General features: G+C 31.2%; 1 protein-coding gene across 2 annotated transcripts in view; it reads left to right on the forward strand.

Annotated features, from left to right (window-relative positions):
* Positions 1-520: 520 nt before the first annotated feature.
* The window catches only part of LOC127715268 (glutamate receptor ionotropic, kainate 3-like), a 65,168-nt gene continuing 42,856 nt past the window's right edge, over positions 521-22,832 (forward strand). For both annotated transcript variants that reach the window (XM_052221304.1, XM_052221305.1), the window contains exon 1: positions 521-793. In XM_052221304.1, the coding sequence (XP_052077264.1) occupies positions 715-793 (79 nt within the window). In that variant the 5' untranslated portion in view covers positions 521-714. The remainder of the gene's footprint in view (positions 794-22,832) is intronic.

A 22,832-nucleotide genomic window follows, 5' to 3' on the forward strand; every position in this document is an offset into this window, starting at 1 on the left:
CATTCGTACAGGATAGTAAGAAATTCATAAGTAAAAAAACTATATTGATAATGAAAAAATTATCCTATATCATTTTCGCAATCAAGTATGCACTTGCAAGTATGGAAAAAATCTATACTAAACAAATAAATGTGTAACAAAAACAAATATTGTTAAATGCAAATAGAAATAGAAAACACGAATTGCAAAATTAAAAAAAAAGTACATTTATTAATTGCATATGCCAAATGACCAAGAAACAATACTTCATTAACGTAAATCCAATGTAATGAGCATTCAAGATACAATTAATATCCCCAGTGCATATTTATTTCACACGGAGAGATACATTATATAAAACACAGAAAATGAAAGCTATAGAATATTTTTCAAATTATTGATCAAGTCGCCACAACTCTAATTACTTAATCCCTGGATAGTGACTGCATTTGGAAATATAATTTTCTGATTGGTCTTTCATCTTATTTTAACAAATAAAACTTCATTATTATAATCCTAACATTTAACAAGCTGACTACATGTCCGACTGTGTGTTGGTATCGACCATTACATCGACCGTACAGCAATCCAGTCTAAATCATCATTATACTACAGTTATTACAGATACTACCATGATAAAAAGTTGACAATTAACAAATTAACATTTAAATGGAGAGGACTATGTTACTTTCGTTTTTGACAAGATGATTACTGAAGAATTATAATTAACTGAAGATGAAGAGCACGGCGATCTTGTTGTTGACTTTCTGTCATTTTATGACTGCATCAGATCAACACTTTACCTTAAACATAGGTAAGTTGAGGATTTTTTTAATTAATTGGCTCATGCTACTTGATGTTTCTGATTTATCAACACGTGACTTGTTGCTTTTTTAATAGCTGTTAAATTCGAACATAGAAAATTAGTTAGAAATGATTTTCCACTTGTTTTTGTCACAATATTTACAAGTTGCCATTATCGATATGTTTTATCTACATACATTTTGAATAAGTTGCAAACTTCAATTTGAATTGTCATTTCAATTTCAAAGTATAATTGATTTAATGCAGAAGTTATAAAGAATATAATCAACGGAAATAGAATTATATGCGTGTTGACTTTTGCTTTATAGAAAGTACTTTATATTTTATTTTTGTGTTCATGAATATTTTACAAGTTAGATTTCATAGCTTAATTGATTATCATGGTTTGAGATTATACAAAAATAATCAAAGAAAAAATCCCTGGAGTGTTAATTCCAAGTTATGTGCATTCTTTGTTTGTTTTATGTATACTAGTACATGATAAGCACGTTAACTTGTGAACTATATAAATAAATTGTGTCTGGAGTGAACATTGCTGATCTAAATAGAACATAACCCTAAGATAATAAATAGTTAGTCTAAAAGTATAAAACCATAATATTTAGATTTTGCATTATGATCTTGTAACATTAAATCTGGACAATTATGTACAAAGGGCTGCTTTCAATATTTTATGTATTTACACATACATTTTTCTTTCTGAAGCGAGATTATTTTTCATTTAATGACATAGAAGCAGATGGGAAATTTTCATGAACATAAATCATGTTGTCACTATCTAAGTTGTGCATCAAAAATTTCGTCAAGGACATTTTTTTTTACAAGAAAACTTGGTCCAATCATCTGGTGTCATTATAACGTTTTTCCTTTCATATCCTACTAGATAATTGTTTATTTCAGAGGACGTGATAGTGGAGTATTCATAAATTTGGTGTTGGGTTACTGTCTCGTTGACTTTTTTACATACATTTCTTATTAACAAACCTGGTTTTGCCCTGCATCATGTTAGTGTACATGGTTATGTCTCCAGTCTTGAAAATTGTCATTTATTTTCTTATTTCTGATTGTCTTTAAAGAAATAAAACTGACCGATTTTTGGTATTCTGTTGAATTTGATTTAATCCTCATGAGTGAATCATACCAGGTTCGGGATGATTTCGAGCTTGCATTATATTATAAACAAGTATCTATTATCAAAGACCTATGTTAATCTATAAATAACTACTTTGTATTAAACGCGTTTATAGGTTGGTGTCACATCTCTCCTTTCATTCATACATGTACATTGTACTTTTAAAAGCATGCCAACACAATTATGAATACTCCACTATCCTCCTACTTTCTTTATCCCTTCAAATTAAATGGATAAAAAAGGCAAAATAAAACTTTGTTGATAATTAAATCCTGATAAAACTTCATGAATCTGTAGATTTAGCTAGTTTGTCAGTTTAGAAATAGATTGTTTATCCATGTACACATATATTTGTATACATATATAGCTGTATTACGTCAGATGTCTTATCAGTTGTTCCATCAGTAGCTGTTTGTGACTCTATAGTCCCAGTACATTTATTTAATTAATTTTATGTTAGAACAATGTCGTATTCTTTCCAGACGTTCTTGTTTGTGGTAAACATGTATTACTCGGTTGCTTTTTAGATAATGTTTAGTTCACATCTATGTTGTTCATACACGCACATTATATTTGTTCAAATTATTGATAATATGGATATATTTCAATCTATCAAACTTCCACATGATATTCATACACTGTGTGGGTTTTAAAGTAATTTATTCATTTAACCTTGATACTTTTATGAATTGACCTTTCTGGGTTTGTTACAAGTCATTATACCATGTGGACGCTGTCATAGCATACATTTAGTTTAGACCAGAGGGACAATGCTGAAAATTCAGTTTCAAAAAGAGGGACCAGATAAACGCAGTTTTCTCTCTCTTCCTCTCTCTCTCCCCTCTCTCACGCATTTAGTATGATAACATGCATCAAACTCGATTCTTTTTTTAAGTCATAGCGACAAATCATGGTAACACAACAGGAGGAGTCGCATAAACTCTAAATGTAGCGAGACAAGTTGCTTGAACAAAGTAAGCGTCTCCTACTATGCATACATCACCCGCCATGCGAATTCACACTCAGTCAAAATGTCGCAATCGGAAATAGGACAAAATTCGTAAAATTACAGATCAGGCGATTATACTAATATATCAAGAAAGATCTAAGACCGCATAAACACGTCGCTAGTGAGTTGAAACACCGACACATCGTATCGGTCAACCAATTCGTGTAGGGACCGTCAAACTTGTGTAGTGTGGATTTCAGTAGTTCTTCCTCATAATTTTGTTGGAGTGTATTTTCATGTTTGATGCTCTATGTTTTAGACACGTATTGCATGACAATATATGTGTTTAGTAAATTCTATCAATAACCGTTTAACAAAACGTATTTGACATTTAACACAATACATTGTTGTTCAACTGATTATAAAGAGATTATTTCTTTCGGAAGCTGTGATAGAAAATGCTAAGTGGTTGTATTTAGTCTGTAAATTAATCCCAAAACAAATAGAAAGAAGCGATAATTGGGGATTCAGTAATCATCGTGTCTATTTTTTATAATATCAAATTTCACTATTTTAACGTATGTTACATATTTACCATAGCTTGCTTGCATTTCTTTAATCTCAAATGTACGATTGCGTGTATACTCATAATATATTAAGAAATAAAGCCCGTCACTGATACTTATACCTGTATTGTTTTCCTTAAACATCGACCCGAGTTTGTATTGCATGTCATGTGCATAGTAATATAGAGTAGGATTAACGACACGACTTCCTTCAAATCGACAGGTTAAGCACCTTAGTTTTCTTTCCCGTGTTTTTGGTAGGCTTCGTGTTGCTCAGTCTTTAGTTATCTATGTAGTGTTTTGTAGACAGTTGTTTGTTCTTAGTGGGTTTATTTGCCATGACGTTGTCAGTTTCTCTGTTACTGAGTTTTGAATGTCCTTTAGGTATCATCAGCCTCCATCTTTTTTGATACGGTATTGTTTATAATTGTTTTGCTTGCACTTTTTTTTATCTACTATTCCGCTTTTATAGAGTTAAGTGCTTTTCTTGTACTGATATTTCTTGTACTTTCTTTTGTGTACCATTGGTGATGAAGATATAAAAAAGAGGGGTGGGGGAGGGGCGGTTTAGGTGGGGGGGAGGGGGGAAGAGTTGAGATTTATTTTTTTTTAATTCCGCCAATTATATATTCATGTGCCTTCTCCAAGTCTTGAACCTTCTTTTGTGGAATCTGGTGTTAATAGCAGATTTTCATGGTCATGGTTTTATTATGTTTCAATAACAGTTGGAGATTTTGAGGTTGTCATATTGTATACACCATTGCCTACTGTTAAACGCTAGATGTATCTGAGGGTTTTTTCTTTGTCGTTTAAGTTACTGTCTTGATGACATATCGTGACCCTACATCCCCATTTATTCATAGTAAAACTTTTTCAATGTTTTAGATGTATATTTTTTTTTTAAATGAGGGGTACAATAAGAGCTATTATTTATCTCCCGAAATTGTAAAAATGGAGAAAAAAAATGAATTACGCAATACTTTTAATATTTTATAAATCACATTTGTGGCAACATATTTTTTGGGTGAAGCCGTGGTTCAAATCTTAATACACCTTGTCGCTAATTGTCTGCCATTACTGGATATCACAAAGGTTCAAATAAAATGTTGACGTCATAATGGGAAATGTCTGATGCCACAAAGGAAAGTGATTGTTGTATGACGTAAATAGTTCAAGTGGCGCAGATTCTCGGGTCAGGTGGTGCAGATTCCCAAATAGTGATAAGGTCTATATTAACGAAAAAGATCTCAAAATGATGCCATTTAAGAAGTTTTTGCACTGTAAATTTAAAAAATTTGAATCAATATTACAGATATATAATTTAATTTTGGATGTAACGCGTCTTCTGATTGGCTGACGTTGTTTTGTTTATCAGCTCATAGACATAATTTTGGCATGTGACCGTGACGTCATCAACGTTTTTTCATGGTTTACTCCGGTTTAAAATGGAATTTAGAATTAAATTATAAGAAATGACTGTAATATTTTTTTCTGTCTATACACCTTATCGCTATTCCCGGCTGACCCGAGAATCTGTCCCGCTTGAACTTTTGACGTCATACAACAATCACTTTTCCATTGTGGCGTCAGATATTTTGTATTGTGACGTCAAAATTTTACGGGAACCTGTGTGATGGCCAGTAATGGCGGACAAAAAGCGATAAGGTGTATTCGAAATAACATAAAAAATGTGGTGCACACTTTAAAATAAGTAAGATGTATAGTATGATTTAGAATTCAAGGGGCACAACACAGGGGCCTTATAATTTCTTCTCATTTGATTGTAATCAATTTTTAAATATTTTTCTACAATTGTTGCTTCATTTTACATATTCGCCACTGCAGTTTTTTCAATTCTTTTTTTTTAAATTCAAATCACATATTTTATAACTCTGTGTATCTCATTCTATTCGTTTTTTTTTACAATTAAGATAGAAGTACGATCTGCCTGATATCTTCTGATTTACTGGTCCGATATATCAAATTGAGAATGGAAATGGGGAATGTGTCAAAGAGACAACAACCCGACCATAGAACATGTATATATATATATATATGGTTTTACACTAGTAATTTTTTGGGGCCCACATCTTCTTATATCTATATATATATACATATATATATATACAAACAACATTTTCCAAAAGATCAAAAAAGTGAAAAAGTATATTCTAACAAAACGCATTTGACTAGCAGGTCGAACAATTAACGGATGTTCTTAAACCCTGCTGACTGACATTGGCGATTGCCAAATAATCGGATCACCAGATGTAAAAATGGATCTTAATTTATTAATTAAATACCAAAACAGAAAACAATAAGCTTGCGGAAAAGATGGTATACCGTAAACATGAGGTGCAAAAATTTGTACACCATATCCGGATTTCGACAATTAATGTCTCTTCAGTGATGTTAGGAATCGAAACGGTACTTGGAAGGCCATATAATTTACCTCAATTTGGGATTGACTCTTGAATTTTGAAGAGTCAAAATAGGATGAACGGATCATATAAACCCGAAGGCAAATATAATACAAGCCCAAACGAAAAAATATAAACAAGTCTAAATTGAAAACAACGTTCAAACCTATGACTGCGTTGGATAATAACCGCAATTTTTATACATGTGCATGTAAAACAAATTTCTTGGTAGAGGGGTCTAAATACAGCACAAACAACATTTTCCAAAAGACCAAAAAAGTGAAAAAGTATATTTTAACAAAACGCATTTGACTAGCAGGTCGAACAACGGATGTTTTTAAACCCTTCTGACTGCCATTGGCGATTGCCAAATTAACGGATCACCAGATGTAAAAATGGATCTTAATTTATTAATTAAATACCAAACAGAAAACAATAAACTTGCGGAAAAGATGGTATAATGTAAACATGAGGTGCAAAAATTTGTACACCATATCCGGATTTCGACAATTAATGTCTCTTCAGTGATGTTAGGAATCGAAACGGTATTTGGAAGGCCATATAATTTACCTCAATTTATATATATACACAAGTCTAAATCGAAAACAACGTTCAAACCTATGATTGCGTTGGATAAAAACCGCAATTTTTATACATGTGCATGCAAAACAAATTTCTTGATAGAGGGGTCTAAATATACATATATATACATTTCCAAACGTTTATTTGGCAATCGCCAATGGCAGTCAGCAGGGTTTAAGAACATCCGTTGTTCGACCTGCTAGTCAAATGCGTTTTGTTAAAATATACTTTTTCACTTTTTTTGGTCTTTTTGGAAATGTTGTTTGCGTAGTATTTAGACCCCTCTACCAAGAAATTTGTTTTGCATGCACACGTATAAAAATTGCGGTTTTTATCCAACGCAATTATAGGTTTGAACGTTGTTTTCAATTTAGACTTGTATATAAAATTGAGATATGTCAAAGAGACAACAACCCGACCAAAGAGCAGATAACAGCCGAAGGCCACCAATGCATGGGTCTTCAATTGAGCGAGAAAATCCCGCACACGGAGGTGGGCCTCAGTTGGCCCTTACTTAAAAATGTGTACTAGTTCAGGGAAAATGGACGTCATACTAAACCCCAAAACACATAAATGAACTACAATTAAAAAACAAACAAGACTAACAAAGGCCAGAGGCTCCTGACTTGGGACAGGCGCAAAAATGCGGCGGGGTTAAACATGTTTCGTGAGATCTCAACCCTCCCCTATATATGCGAGTCCGATGTCAGAATAGGTAACAAAAGAATATATATATAATTATTTGCAAATTTTGAAATATGCAATCGTGTTAGTGTGACTGAATTGTATGTTTTTCGATCTTATTATTTACAGTCCATATTAAAATTCTGACCAAACTGCAGATATACCGTTAACGTTTGATTGATTGTTGTTAGTTTCGCCCCAGCAACAAAAAGACTATATCGAGGCTGCAAACTTGAAATAGATCATATGAAATGAATAGGAATTAAAAATGAATTAGAGTATGGGGTAATGGGACATTTAGGGGAACAATTTTGAATGTCACAAAAAAATATAAGGAGTTTCGAGTAGGATCGGAAGTTTTTGTTGCGTCCAAGTTTAAACCTACTCTGAAGGAATTGTTTGTTTTTGTGCGAGGTACGTGACACTCTCAAAGCACGAGCCATCATAGTTTTGATAACTTCTGAGCACAACCGCAGACACCATATACGAGAAATAGAGTTAGGGTGGAAGTCGCACCTGAAAGTCGGTGAAACGGGTTTTAAGCTTAATATATATATCCCTACGTACTGTATATGGAAGGGGTGGTTATGTTAAGTATTCGTTTTTCTCATTTTTGATTTTTGTAAATAATCATTAAGTTTACTTTTTCTTCAAATGATGATTGATTTAGTATTCAGCTTCTTGAATTTTAATATGATTATAACGGGAAAAAAACTGTAGGCATACGTAAAACCTTCCCGTATTTGGACAGACTATTGGTAATATACTGAATCTAGTTAATGTTTACTGGATACCACCACGCACACTTAACGAATTGAAATAGTAATGATTTTTAACTTTTAACTCAATAATTAGTCTTTTAAGTAATATTTGAATTGATAATTTAAAATTATTCAAACAGATACAGCAATGTCACTAAAAGTGATATTATGATTATATTTTAACGATTGTGTACTAAAAAAAGTAACGGAGACAGTAGGAATTAAAGTTGAGATCCAGAGTATAATAGAACATGCAGTAAATTGATATACAAATAAATAAGAAAAATTGTACAATTATATTTCCAGCTGTGAACGTTTTAAATTACTTTTTAACTAGTAGTTAAATGCTATGCATGTTCATTCAAACGTCGATTTAGAAAGGTTAAAATCCATAGACGCCTTGTCTAGCTTCAACTGTAAAATCTATGGACATAACCTGTTAAGCGCTTAAATATATATTCTTATCTATAATTCTAATCCACAGTAGAATTCAAGTGAAAGGATTAGTTAAATTCGCAGCTAAACATTTTTTTATCATTAACTAAACGTGAAAAACTTTGTTTATTTAAGAAATAAGGAGATGTGGCGTTGCCGCTAATAAGACGACCATCCACCATAGTCCAAATGTATGGCAAGCAGTTTTACTATTTATTCCAACTTCAAGATATTAAATAAAGTTTATAAGATATCTCATATAGTTTATAAGATATCTTATATAGTTTATATTATATCTTATATAGTGTAAAAAGATATCTTCTAAAGTATATAAGATATCTTCTAAAGTTTATAAGATATATTATAAAAACTAGATTATATGAGATATCTTATATATTATATGAGTTATCTTATATATTCTATGAAATATCTTGAATTTGGAATAAATAGTAAAACGGCTTGCCATACAAATGACGTTGATTTAAGCAACTGTATATACAAGTCATCGTATGGCCTACATGTATAAATAACTCTTTAACATATAACTCTTTGTTAAACATGTTGTATACATTTGTGTTCAAAGAGTAGACCTTATTCTGGTTTGTTTAGATAAATTTAAAACTTTATAATAAAATTCCCAAAAATACTACATCTTAGAAAAGTTACTGATATGATGAAACTTAAGGTTTCATGCATAATTATTTTTAATTTGTCTAAATCATTAACAGCTGACCATGCATACTGAATCTAAAGCATGGTATTCCCTTATTAAAGACAAAATTGAATATCTGACATGTACTTGTAATACTGAAATATCCTTTTATTGGCCTTTCTTACTTTTTGAAAAACGGTTAATGGTTTATTTTAACTTTATTACATTTTGCTATTTTAATTACATCATTAGCTGAGTAAATATTTCATAAGACAAACACATTAAATATTGAGTCAAAACCATTAACTGGTATTGTATGCTATCTTTCTTTATCAACATAGAATGTTTGAATTTAATATTTTTCATTTTTAATCAATTATTAACTATTTGAACAGTTAATTTCATATTGTTTAAGAGGCTCTATGCATGATGCATAAATGCTTTAACAATACATTCTCAATAGATATTATTCGAGAAAACTATAAAATTTAAACATGGAGACAATTACAATTGGCCAATTAACGTATGCTGAAAATGATATTTCACTGTCATTATATCCTATGATACATTGTATCATCTGCGGTTTGGTTTGACTAGGCAAAGTTGTACCTTTAACTGAAATTCTTGGACAAAAAATGCGGACCCATTCTCAATGAGATAGAGAAACAACGGTGCCAATAAAATCAGAGAAATCGAAAACACCATACGATTCTAAACGATAGACAAGATTCTGCATTTTATATTATATGTCTCTATCTGTTTTAAATTACACAAAGCGTAGATATACAATATGTAAATTAATTAAGTAGATACAACTAGAAACTGTGAGTAAATACAAACGTCCTCAATGAACATAACCATATAAAACAACCACTGATAAGGATAAGGAAATGTTAAAGACTCATTTTTATGTGACAGATTTAAACTTGTTTTGGTAGTATCCTATTGGTGAAATAACAAAACCTAAGGGTCCAGTGTATCTTACAAGTTTGCAACATTAACGTAATATCTTTTCCATTCACACATGTACATACGAAGAGATATCTATTCAAATCATCTCCTCCCATTATATCCATTCACACATACAGAGAGATGTCTGTTCAGATCTTCTATCATTTCATTCACACATACAGATAGATTTCTTCTATCATTTTCATGCACATATACACAGTGATATCTGTTTAAATTATCTCCTCCTATTATTTCCATTCACACAGTCATACAGAGAGATATCTGCTCAAATCGCCTCCTATCATTTACATGCACACATACAGTGAGATAGCTGGTCAAATATTCTCCTCCTGTCTTTTCCATTCACATATACAAAGAGATATCTGTTCAAATCTTCTATCTTTTCCATGCACACATACAGAGAGATTTCTGGTCAAATCTTCTCCTCCTTTTATTTCCATTTACCCAGACAAAGAGATGTCGGTTCAAACCTTCTCCTATCATTTCCGTTCACACATACAAAGAGATATCTGTTCAAACCTTCTATCACTTTCATTTACACATACAGAGAGATATCGGTTCAAACCTTCTATCATTTCCGTTCACACAAACAGAGAGATATCTAAGATATCTGTATAAATCTTCTCCTCCTTTCATTTTGTCAGAAAGGAGTGGTATGTTTTTTTTTTTTTAATAAATACATCATTCGGAATCCGTGAACAAATATTGAATAGAAATGGATTATCATATTACATTATTAACGCATCATAAAGTCATTTTGATGGATTCATTATCAGTAAATCGTGAAAGATTGAGAGAGAAGATAAAATTTGATTGATAATTGTACCATCAGGAATAACCATCAAATGAATGCAAGATTTGTATAAAATGAAATTAACCATATTTGATTAAATTAAAGTAGATTTTGTAGTATTGTTCGTTTCCAATTCAAACAAAGTCGAGATATTTATACCTGCTGATGGCCATAGCCCGACATTTGTCAAATTAGAAATGCGATGGGCGAGCCCACGAAAGAAGTTAAAACCAAACTGAATATGTCCGTGAGTCATTACAAATAGAAAAGAAGACTAAATTATGAACATAACACGATGAAGAGAACATACAAAATGGACGTTCAATGCAAAAAATACACGGGCTGAACCTTCATAAGGCAATGAAAAGAGCAAGCTCAGCGAAATTCGAAATTGGGAACTTTGCTCATTACAAATAATGTAAATCCTATGGAATGATTTGTTAACTAGCCAAAGGACTATGACGCAACACTTGTTTCGAATAAACAAGTCTCGAAGGATATATTTACAATAATTTATACATATTCCTGCAACTAAATGTAATTAGAAGTTCATAACAAATGTAATTTCGACATTTACATTATCTATAAGTCTAGGAATAAGAAGGTCAGCTTCTTTTATTGTTGCTTTGTTTCTGGACTCATCGGTTAAAATGTCGAGCTATTACAATTTTTGTTGTTTTTTTTTTTAAATCTAAATCATGAACTATGCGGGAATAAGAAATTAGAGTAGCGGTTCTCCTATGTATTGCTGAATACTTTGTTTATTAAATACTTTAGTATTAAATTTTGCAATCGAATTTGTTACTAGATATGGTTACTAATGTTTGAAAATTTTCTTATAAGGCACTCGATTTTTCACATTTCGACATTGTTAATCAAAAATTTGTTCAAAATGTTTAACGACTTTGTTGATATATAATCTCATCTTATTTTTATTTTATTTTGTTTTAACTTGGATGAACTAATAATCAGAGCTGAGTTTATGAATTATGGAGTTTTGTTTGAAAAAAAGTAAGGAGTAAAAATAATGCGAAAAGATGGATAAACTGTGTGACTTCCAGTAAAAACTTAAAGAAAATTGTTTCTTGTCAAAAAAACATGAAAAGGGAATTTGTTGAATTATTTGATGACAAAGAAGTGTGAGATTCATCTGCCGCAAAGAAAATAACATATACTGTTTCTGTTTTGCCTCCTCAAAATGGTTTTACAGAGACAATATTTTAAGAGCAATGATTCAATTCTGCTATAAGAAGTTTCACAATAGGCCTTTTAATGAAATTCCAATTTTGTTTGCCAATAATGTAGAAAACTTGAGAGTAATAACAAATGACTTCGACAAAGTTTTCTTGTTCAATGTTTTCCTGTTCAAAGTTTTCTTGTTTTAATTTCCATTCACTTGTGTTAAAGTTTTCTTTGGGAAACTTTGATAGTGACAACTGGGCTTAACACTGCAAGATTGTACTGTTTAAGAATAAGCAAAATGAGAATTCAAATGATTTTGATAGAAAAATAGAAAAACTCCTTGTAATTAATAACATTACAGTTAACGGAATTGCGATATAAAGAATACCGAGATGTGATGTAACTTTTAGGTTCAACTTCCTTAACGGTATTGATACCCAATTATATTTTAGAATGCTTGAAATAATAATGGTGTAACGAAAGGCAATTTGCAATCAAGACAAACTCTGACAGATTATCAATAATTCTTGAGAAATCAAATCAGTTCTATCATTTGTCTTATTGCAATTCGAAAGTCAACAAAATTCCTTAATAACAAAGAATTTTGCAATTGTTATAACTTTTTAATTTTTTTTCTTAATGTCGGCTTTTCGATTTTCAGATCTCACAATTATGAACAACAATGTGGAAATTGTATAATTTTTTTCCATGGTAAGCAGTTTTCTCTCATTTTACAACAATTATTATTTCATTTGTCTTTGTCCAAGAAAATTAGAGTTTGAATTAGCACGTTAGCTATAACTCGTAAATATTTGACTTACGATAATCAAAAAATCAAAATACAACGCATGAAAACTTTTTTTACATAGTATAAAAAGTAAAATTGCCATTTTTTAGTTTAATTTAACTGTTTAACAAAGGCGTAAACACATAATAAGTAAAGGTCAAGCAGCTAGAAGTCTAAATTTTATAATATAGAAAATTGCTTTCATTAAAAAAAAAACATGCTGTAAAAGTTGGCATTGGTGTTTTCATATTTGGCTATTCTTAATTATGTATTAGTTTTCATTAAAGATATCTTGTCAACTTTTTACAGGTCTTATTTCATAATATACAGAACATGAAATTAATAATTAGAATTATTAAGTTAGATATACAGGTTTGTATATCTTTAATCTCGTTAACCAAAGTACAATGGTATAGAGACATCTATACTACTAAAATAACGAGGTCCAATTTGTTAGCCGGCATGACGTAAAAACGACGAACCAAAGAATTCAACTTTATATATAACTAATATAGGACAATGGTGTTGATTAGAAATTACACCATTCCAGGCCTTTTTGTTTGCCACATAATTAATATTACCAATAATTAACAAGTTCCAGATCGAATCCGATACCGATACCTATAGTACCTGTTACCTAATCTGTACGTACACCTCTGCCAAGCGCACCACCAAACGGTGTATTTAGGATTTGCTATCTACACGGGTCATAATCACACCTGAACTTCGTCATTATACAGGGATTGACACTACTAAATTCAATCATTGACCAAAAAAATATATTCACAAGTAGTTTCCGGTTGTAGTAAGAAAACCAGGACGGATTCAAACCGAAAGATTTTGAAAGCAGAGAAAACTGTGCACCTTATAATCAGCATGGCTTTATCAAAGGACAGTACGAATACTAAAAATCCAGGCTCAAAATTAGGCGTAGGAGTGATTTGAAAGATACCAGAGTGATATTTACAATCCATCCAAACTGCATGAATAGAAATTTGACTCGAAGGTTAAAAAAAAGTGTCAATTATTTAAGTGCAAAATAAACGAACATAATATACACTTTACTTAAACTCAATATCTTTTTAACTGTTTTTTTTTTACTGTTTCTGCAGACTTTACAGATGAGTATTGACAAATAGATTACTAGACAAGAAATTAATACACAGAGGAAATTTAACTATTCTGCCGAAAATATCTTTTATAATTGAATATAGAAAGTGAAAATTTGGAAAAATGCATGAAATATAACAGTTCCTCAAGATTAGAAACGTCTATAGATTTGATTCAATATTGGTAAAAACAAAATGTCGCATGCTAGATGATTAAAGCCATTAATGTTTTATTTGATCAAGTTCTTGTTCTTTTTTTGGGTAAATAAGAATGCAGTTAAGCGATTTATATTCCAATAGAGACTAAGTATTCCGCTCTTGTCGAAGAATTGGGAATCGCATGTTATTGTTAAACTTTAAAAAGCCAAAGGAAGCATAGCTTCATAACTTTAACCTAACTTTCAGATATCTAGAAATATTTTCGAAGTAATCTAGATTATTTTAAATACAAAAATGAAATTTATTAGCATGCACTTATCATATTAAAATTAACGAAAAAAAGGAAAGCTTCCTTTCATTTAGGTTCACATTGTGGATATGAAGTATCACGGTAATCTGCACATAAAATTATGACCATTAGTACGACAATTCCTTCCTTGCTTAATTGTAACGTTCCGTTAGTTAATAATCTCTATAAATCAAACAGTTTTCGTTGTTTCAATATCGATTCTGGACGATTTACAGCTTGATATATTATATAAACACCTGATATTGTTGAAGACTGTATGTTGCCTTTAGATGTCTTTTGGTTATTTTTGTTTTTATCGTTGGGTTGCTCTCTGATCCATATATACCCACATTCCCTTTTATTCATAATGTATTTTCACATCTCAGGTGTCAGTGAATGAATTATTTACATTATTTTCATTTCTAAATAGTTACATCAAGAATACAATTGTGATACATTGGCAGTCAATATGTTTACTGCATGCTATTATAGATATATTGATTTATTGTGGACGTATGAAGCCACTTGCAGAATTTAACAAAAAGTGGCCTTTCACACCAGCTTTATTATATGGTTATATGATTTATAAATCGAAATGTGATAAAAAGAAAATGCCATCAAATTCTTCTTATGGTTAAATACATTTTTAGAAATGGTAATGAATAAACAGTTATAAATCCATTGCGTATTATTGAAGGCCGTATGGTAAATCCATTGCGTATTATTGAAGGCCGTATGGTAAATCCATTGCGTATTATTGAAGGCCGTATGATAAATCCATTGCGTATTATTGAAGGCCGTATGGTAAATCCATTGCGTATTATTGAAGGCCGTATGGTAAATCCATTGCGTATTATTGAAGGCCTTATGGTAAATCCATTGCGTATTATTGAAGGCCGTATGGTAAATCCATTACGTATTGTTGAAGGCCGTATGGTAAATCCATTGCGTATTATTGAAGGCCGTATGGTAAATCCATTGCGTATTGTTGAAGGCCGTATGGTAAATCCATTGCGTATTATTGAAGGCCGTATGGTAAATCCATTGCGTATTATTGAAGGCCGTATGGTAAATCCATTGCGTATTATTGAAGGCCGTATGGTAAATCCATTGCGTATTATTGAAGGCCGTATGGTAAATCCATTGCGTATTATTGAAGGCCGTATGGTAAATCCATTGCGTATTATTGAAGGCCGTACGGTAAAAATATAATTGTTTACATCCACGTTGTTTGAACTCTAGTGGATAGTTGTCTCATTGGTAATCATACCACATTTTCTTATTTTTATATTCAGATTGATATAAGTTATATTATTTCTAGTTTATACACGACTCTTATGTTTCTTTTATACCCTTTTCTTTATTGAACTTCTGTGATATTCTATATACAAATAAGAAGATGTGGTATGATTGACAATGAGACAACTATCCAGTGGTGTTCAAATGACATGGCTGTAAGCAATCATATATTCTCTGTTTGACCTTCAACAATGATCATAATAATTATGCACAATTAACTTTTATTCAATGTATTACTCAATATTGCGTCTTCCTGCACTGTTTATGACGAATGAAATGTACTCGTAATTGAAAAGGCAAATATTAGATTGTAAAAAGTCATGATTTTTATGTCAAATGATGAAGTTCTTTGGATTTCTCTCAGTTTAATACGGTATAATTATTGAGTATTGTTTTACTGGTGATTATCTTTTGTGTTGTCTGTAGAACCGATATAATAGATTTAAATTGGTAATTTTTTTATATAAATTTCGTCTATACAAATTTTGATATTCTACTTGTCGAAGTTTAAAAAAGAATTTTTGAAATTGGCAAATTAATGGCAATATTGAGGACTTTTCCCCAGAACCCAAATAAGTAGTGTTATCTGACCAATCATCTTTTAACATTCGATTTTATGAACAAGCTGTTTATAATAATGATGGACTATTCGGCTGCCCGTGAGTCTCATGTTCGACTTTTTAAACGTTGCTCTTCCTTGCTAGTTAATGACTTATATAGATGCAAAACCTATCAATCAATCAATTGAACTAATTCTGAACAGCGATTTATCAATATTAGGTTCATTCTCTATAGTATCATATTGTGTATTAAGGTATAAAAGCATCGTGTCTCCATACGAATCGTAGTATGGTGCAAGAATTTCTAAGATTTCATTGTGATGAACTCAATATTTTGATGAAGAGTCGAGAAGAAAACTAAAGCGATCTCCTCGCATAAAATTGTTGACGACAAAAATAAAATCTGATGACATAATAACTATATTTTATTTTTGACGTCGAATCGATTGAATATTCGAACAACCATAGAAATCTTTGAAGTCGTAGAAATAAGAGATTTTCCTTAAAAAAATAGACATGAAAATTGTTCTTCAATATATACGCTCAAATTGTGTCTGTATGGAAACGTTAACCAATTTAGCTAAACGAGCAGTAAAAACGCAAAGCCTGTTATAACATATTAGGTTTGATTGATTTTTAACACAAATATATATTTATCACAAAAAATCATTATGATAGCTATTTGTGATTTTTTGTTGGATTATTTTCAATATAGGATTAAGAATAATAAGTATCCTTAAAACCTCCTTTCCCTCAAAATATTGGTTAAAGAAGCATGATCTTTTTCACGTTTGCTTTGCTAGATTTAATAAGGTTCATCTTCATAAAATTAGCAAACTTCAGATTGAATTGATTCAGATTTTCACCCAATTGAATGGGTCACATAAGTCGCATATTTCAAGACAATGGACCATACTCGGTAATATCAATCTTTAGGTATCAAAGCAATTTTTGGAATGTAACTACTTCAGCAAAAAAAATTTAATCAACTATGAATCAAAATAGCTGTACGATTAAAATCAATGAGACAGCAACCTAACAACCCTTATAAACTAAAGTCTTGTCTGCAGTATCATATACTTAGGGAGTGTATGTTGACTAACTTGTTTTGTCAGCCTTATATTCCTAGTCCTTTGATATTCGACATTAAAAACACTAATAACTTTTTTTATTATTAAAGATTTTATTCTTAAAACAAGGCGAATCGTGTGAATTTTACAAATTTCCACATATACATATACATGCATTGAGTTCATAAAATATGTACGAATAAATTTTCGTAATATATGTAGTATATTTTTCACCGTAGGGTAGTTCTGTAGTACTGTAATGAATTTGGTCAACAAGTATTTCTCAATTAAGTAAACTGCTGTAGTATTGACGCCATCCATCTATCAATATATCATATAGGAAAAGATGTAAAAAGCACTACATGGAACTGTCTCAAAGTATGCTCGTATTTACTGAAGGCAATGTAAGGTAAAGGGAGTCCTAGTTATGATGATACATGAAAAACAAATGCATTACTTCCACAACTCTATCTTGTTCGGTCGGTGTTCGCTTGAGTTGTCATACAACGTCATCAACTGTTTGGGATTCCAAGATTTTTTGCAATTCTAACAGTAAATGTGTATACAGAACTGAAATACATTAAAAAGACAGGAAAAGTGCTCCATAGATTACATTATCATAGAAAAGCTGTATGAGAATTAACCACACGAAAAGAAACACGAATATATTCACCATTAAAGTCATATGATGATCTATATATCCCAAAAAACGAGATATTATTAAGAAAATCACTGTTTACATGTATCTGTTAATCAGTTTGCGCATTACTTAAACAATATCAACAGATAATATAATCATTCAATCTGCAAAAGTCAAAGAAATCTGCTTCAACATTAAAGCATGTTGGTATAAAAACAATCAAGGATATTACCTTTGTTCGATAAGTCTATTAATTTCATTGACAAAATGTGAAAATAAAAAGGCTTATGGAACGAACTAATTTACCTGCCAGCATTGTACTAATGGAAGACTTCTAAAATTTACATTGATCAACACGATGGAAAGAAAATAGGATTTGAATCAGCCATCGCCTCGTAGTACAAAAATCATTCAAATTTGACAAGTCCCACACAGCTGTATTTGCATATGCAATGTAAGATTTACAACGAAACTCTATTCGATCCAGTTTTGTAAAAAGATGCAGAGATTAAAAGTGGTTTCTTGAAAAAAAAAAAGGCAACAGTGGTATAGCTGTTCGAAACTCATAAATCGATAGAGATAAAAACAAATCCGGGTTACAAACTAAAACTTAGGGAAACGCATCAAATATAAGAGGAGAACAACGACACAAAACACAACATTAAAAATGTAACACACACAGAAACGAACTATGATATAACAATGGCCATTTTCCTGACTTGGTACAGGACATTTTAAGAAAAAAATGGTGGGTTGAACCTGGTTTTGTGGCATGCCAAACCTCCCGCTTCAATGGCAACGTCAAACACAACACCAAAACGACAACATCACATGACAGGACCACAATACAAATAAATGGGAGAACATATAGGACAAATAAACACACGAATAATAGCTAACAAAATGTACTAGGCTTAAAATTCAATACGCCAGACGTGCGTCTTGTCCACACAAGACTATCCAGTGACGCTCAGATGAAAAAAGCTTGAAAGCCAAAACAAGTACAAAGCCGAAGAGCACCGAGGACCAAAACTTCCAAAAAGTTGCGCCTAACACGGCCAGGGTTTTCTGCCTGGGACAATAACATCCTTATTATTTAGAATAATTTATAGTTTTGCAAACAGTAAAACACAGAAAGAACATTTGTACTAATAAAACGATTTCACTTAAATCTTCTTGTGTAATTATACAAGTATGGTAGGATTTGATAATTTATTTTCATTTTCAGCAGCTTTAATGAACAACAGTTTCGATAAGATCTATACAGGAAATATAAACAATAGACTATTACGTAATCTAGGCAATTAATCTCTGTTTTTGAAAACGTGCAGTGATCTTTTACGCTTTTTAGATGTTTTTTGTACTGAATCAATAAACATCTAAATAGTGGAAATATTTTACCCGAGTTAGCATGAAAACATAATTTTGACAATTAGCTGACTTTTGTATTTTAGGATCATGTCAGTTTTCTTTACATCAACACTCTTAAAATATCAATATAAACAATGATGACCAAACCACATTTTGAAAAGTTTGATGTTTGTGTTCAAATTAAAATAAAAGGAATGAATCATGAGCTCACAAAAATTACATAAAATTACCATGGTCTCATAACCAGTAAAACAAGTTTTTTCCTAAGTCATGCAATGCGTGAAATTTATTTTGTTTTCGTCAAAAGAAATCCTGTTTTATATAAAACTGCACGGTTGTATGAAGTGGTACAATATCCAGTCAAAGAAAATAATTTTGAATTTTTTTAACTTGGTTCGAGTTATCTCTTTCCTTTGAGTAGCAACACTGTATTCTCGAGACTGTTTTGAAACGAAATTGTCAATGATATATATATATATATAAACAAGTTTGGATAGAGAAATTTTGGAAATGAAGAGACCCTAATTCGCTTGTGTAAATCAAATGTTAACGTTGTGTAACACTGTTGCCCATAGTTGCAGGGACACAGTACTTCTTTACAGTATGACCAATTTTTCATTACCGTATAAAACCATAATTTTTTATTGATGAAATGATTTTAATGGAAAGGGTTTTATGACAAGAAATTGTCTATGCAGTCGAGCAAATCTAATCCAGCTTTAAGATATCAGACTTATAATTAGACTTTGGCTGTATGCCAAATTTTGCAATAAGAGGCAGGGCCAAGTTTCCCTCGAATTTATTCTATTCAAAAGTTCCAAAAATAAAATTGTTAAATACCAAAGGAGACTTTAATGTTTTAGATTCTACGTAATACACATTTACGATTCAACAGCAATTAAACACATACATGTATACATTATTTCAAATGTAGTTAAGCGCTTTGTTTTACCGTGCTGACAGGTTTGATAATATATAGATTTTGTTTTAGGGTTTTGTCAAATTTCCCTTCGAGGGACATTCTTAACGAACGATTAAACAATGCTATACCTTAAATGTAATGTGATTGTTGTTTCAGAATGCCCTTCTTATTCATTTTGTGATATATACCGAAAATTTGCTTACATTTATTAAAATTGCAGTTCGAAACACAGATATTTTTCTACCCCAAGGAATATATGGCCTAAGCAAGATTTGGTACAACTTTCTAAATGTTTTGTTTTCAATGCTCTTTTATTTATTTATTTATTTGTCCTCTAACAGTTTTTATTCGGACGGCATCGGTGAGTCTTATGGAGACGAAACACGCGTCTGGCGTATTAAATTATAAGTCTGGTATATATACGAGTGTTTGATTTATCTTTATGCATATTCAGAAATAATCCATTGTGTTCTTTAAATCTGAAAGTACACACATTAAATTGCAATAAAGTTAATGTAAGATAACATCTGAAAATGTTCTGAAAATGACACTTAGTCTGGGGTGAAATAAATTCAGAGAAAATCGGCCTTGCCTCCTTGAACGATAAATGATTGAGCATGTCATAAATTTTCCTTTAATGTAATGTTGGCATATAAGGACATTGTTTTTGTTTCACAATTTCGTATTAAATTGTTTTCATCTTTTGATTAATATTTGTTTCATTCACCTAATAAAAATCATAATTATTCGTCTAATGAACTAGAACTATTACAGAAATCAAAGCTTCAATGTGAATCTTTCTTAATGTTGTAAAATCAACAGTTTGAACTAGTTTAAATAAACTTTCATTTGGCATCAGGTTTATTTGTATTCAGTAAGGTTTACAATTACGTAATAACATTTATATTAGAAAACATAAAAGATGTTTTAAAAAATATCAATTGCGAGGATACAATTTAATGCCATATGCTAATTAATTGTTTAAATTGTAGTGCAGAAATACTGAACAATAAAGATTCCACCATCCTTTAAAATAAAACTTAGAAATAGAATACATGTATACTTGTATGAAACATATATATAATGCACATAATATATTCATAATTTGGGGCACATATAAGAATATGAAGACGTAGAGTCTGATTGCCAATGAATTAACTATGATCCACTAGAGACCAATAAACGGTGGTGAAATGTAAAGGAAGATAGCTCTCTCACATTTTCAGTGTACTGCTTCAACAAAGCTTACTATGTATTGCTTTTCAGCAAAATCTACAGATATTAAACTTTTTAATATACAATAATAGCAGACACACAATTTCTGTGTCATATGGTCTCTTGCGGAGAGTTGTCTCATTTGCAACCATACCTCATCTTCTTATCTTTACATTCACATTTAATGAACTTATAGTCTACAACACAAAGAACACCAAGACACCATTATTAGCACATTTTGTGTTTAATTCTTTACGTATAGTTTGTCGTTGACCAAATATTACATAAACTATCAATGCGACAATGTGTCACAAGTGGTGGAGTAGAATCTGCTAACCCTTCCAGAGAACCTAATGTCACCCAATGATTTTTATGTATGGTTCGTTATGCGCAGTCTGTGTTTTTTTGGTAAACCATAAGATGTCATTTTTGTCGTTTTTCATTTTATAAAATTTTTGGACTCTGGCCTGATCTTCGCGATGTATTTGAAGTGTCTGTACTAATTTAAGTCGTCTGGTGATCATTATTTTTTTTTTATCCATTTGGTCTATCCGCGGTTAGATTAAGTGTTTTCCTTTTTGTCAATGAGTTTAAGCTTTGAAGTCAAATAATTGCGTTGTTTTTTTTCCCCTATTTTCGAAGATTCAGTGAAAGAATAGGAACTGAAATTAAAGATGAACAAATGAGCATTATCGACATTACTAATTCTTTCAAAATTGTATATAGCACGAAAGGATGTGGACATTGAAATGAACCTTGATGTTAACGAGTAGTGTTTGCAGAAATACCCGATAGTAATTACAAATCCAGCAATAAATGAAACAAAGGGATGCCACTCGAGATACATGTACATAGTTACCCTTCGTGATATATCGTGATACTGGTATATCAACATATTGCTGGTTGAATGCTGATAAAGCATATGATCTTCTTATATCTATTGAAATGAATTGAATGTTTTGTACTGTTTAAAATCGTTGATGCTGACAAGCTTTTCAACTTGACCTATATCAAATAGTCTGTACATATTCTGGGCTGTTCTCATATTATATTTTCGTTATTTGAAGTAAATATATAGCTATACAAAAATAAGTACTTGCATTGCTTTATCAGCATTCAACCAGCAATATGTTGATATATCAGTATCACGATATATCACGAAGGGTAACTATGTACATGTATCTCGAGTGGCATCCCTTTGTTTCATTTACTGCTGGATTTGTAATTACTATCGGGTATTTCTGCAAACACTACTCGTTAACATCAAGGTAATTAAGCCTTGCAATTCGTTTCTCCTTCCAACTATACACATCTCTGATATACACATATTCAACATTTAGTCTACTAATAATTAAATACATGAAATTATGCAGACGAACAACATCATCGGCAATGACAGTGTGGTTTGTTTCCATTGATACATAATGCTAGACACAAACACGGTAAGAAACGCAAAAAAATATATTCCATCTTTTGATA

Source organism: Mytilus californianus, unplaced genomic scaffold (assembly GCF_021869535.1).
Source record: "Mytilus californianus isolate M0D057914Y unplaced genomic scaffold, xbMytCali1.0.p SCAF_9, whole genome shotgun sequence".
Classification (NCBI taxonomy): domain Eukaryota; kingdom Metazoa; phylum Mollusca; class Bivalvia; order Mytilida; family Mytilidae; genus Mytilus; species Mytilus californianus.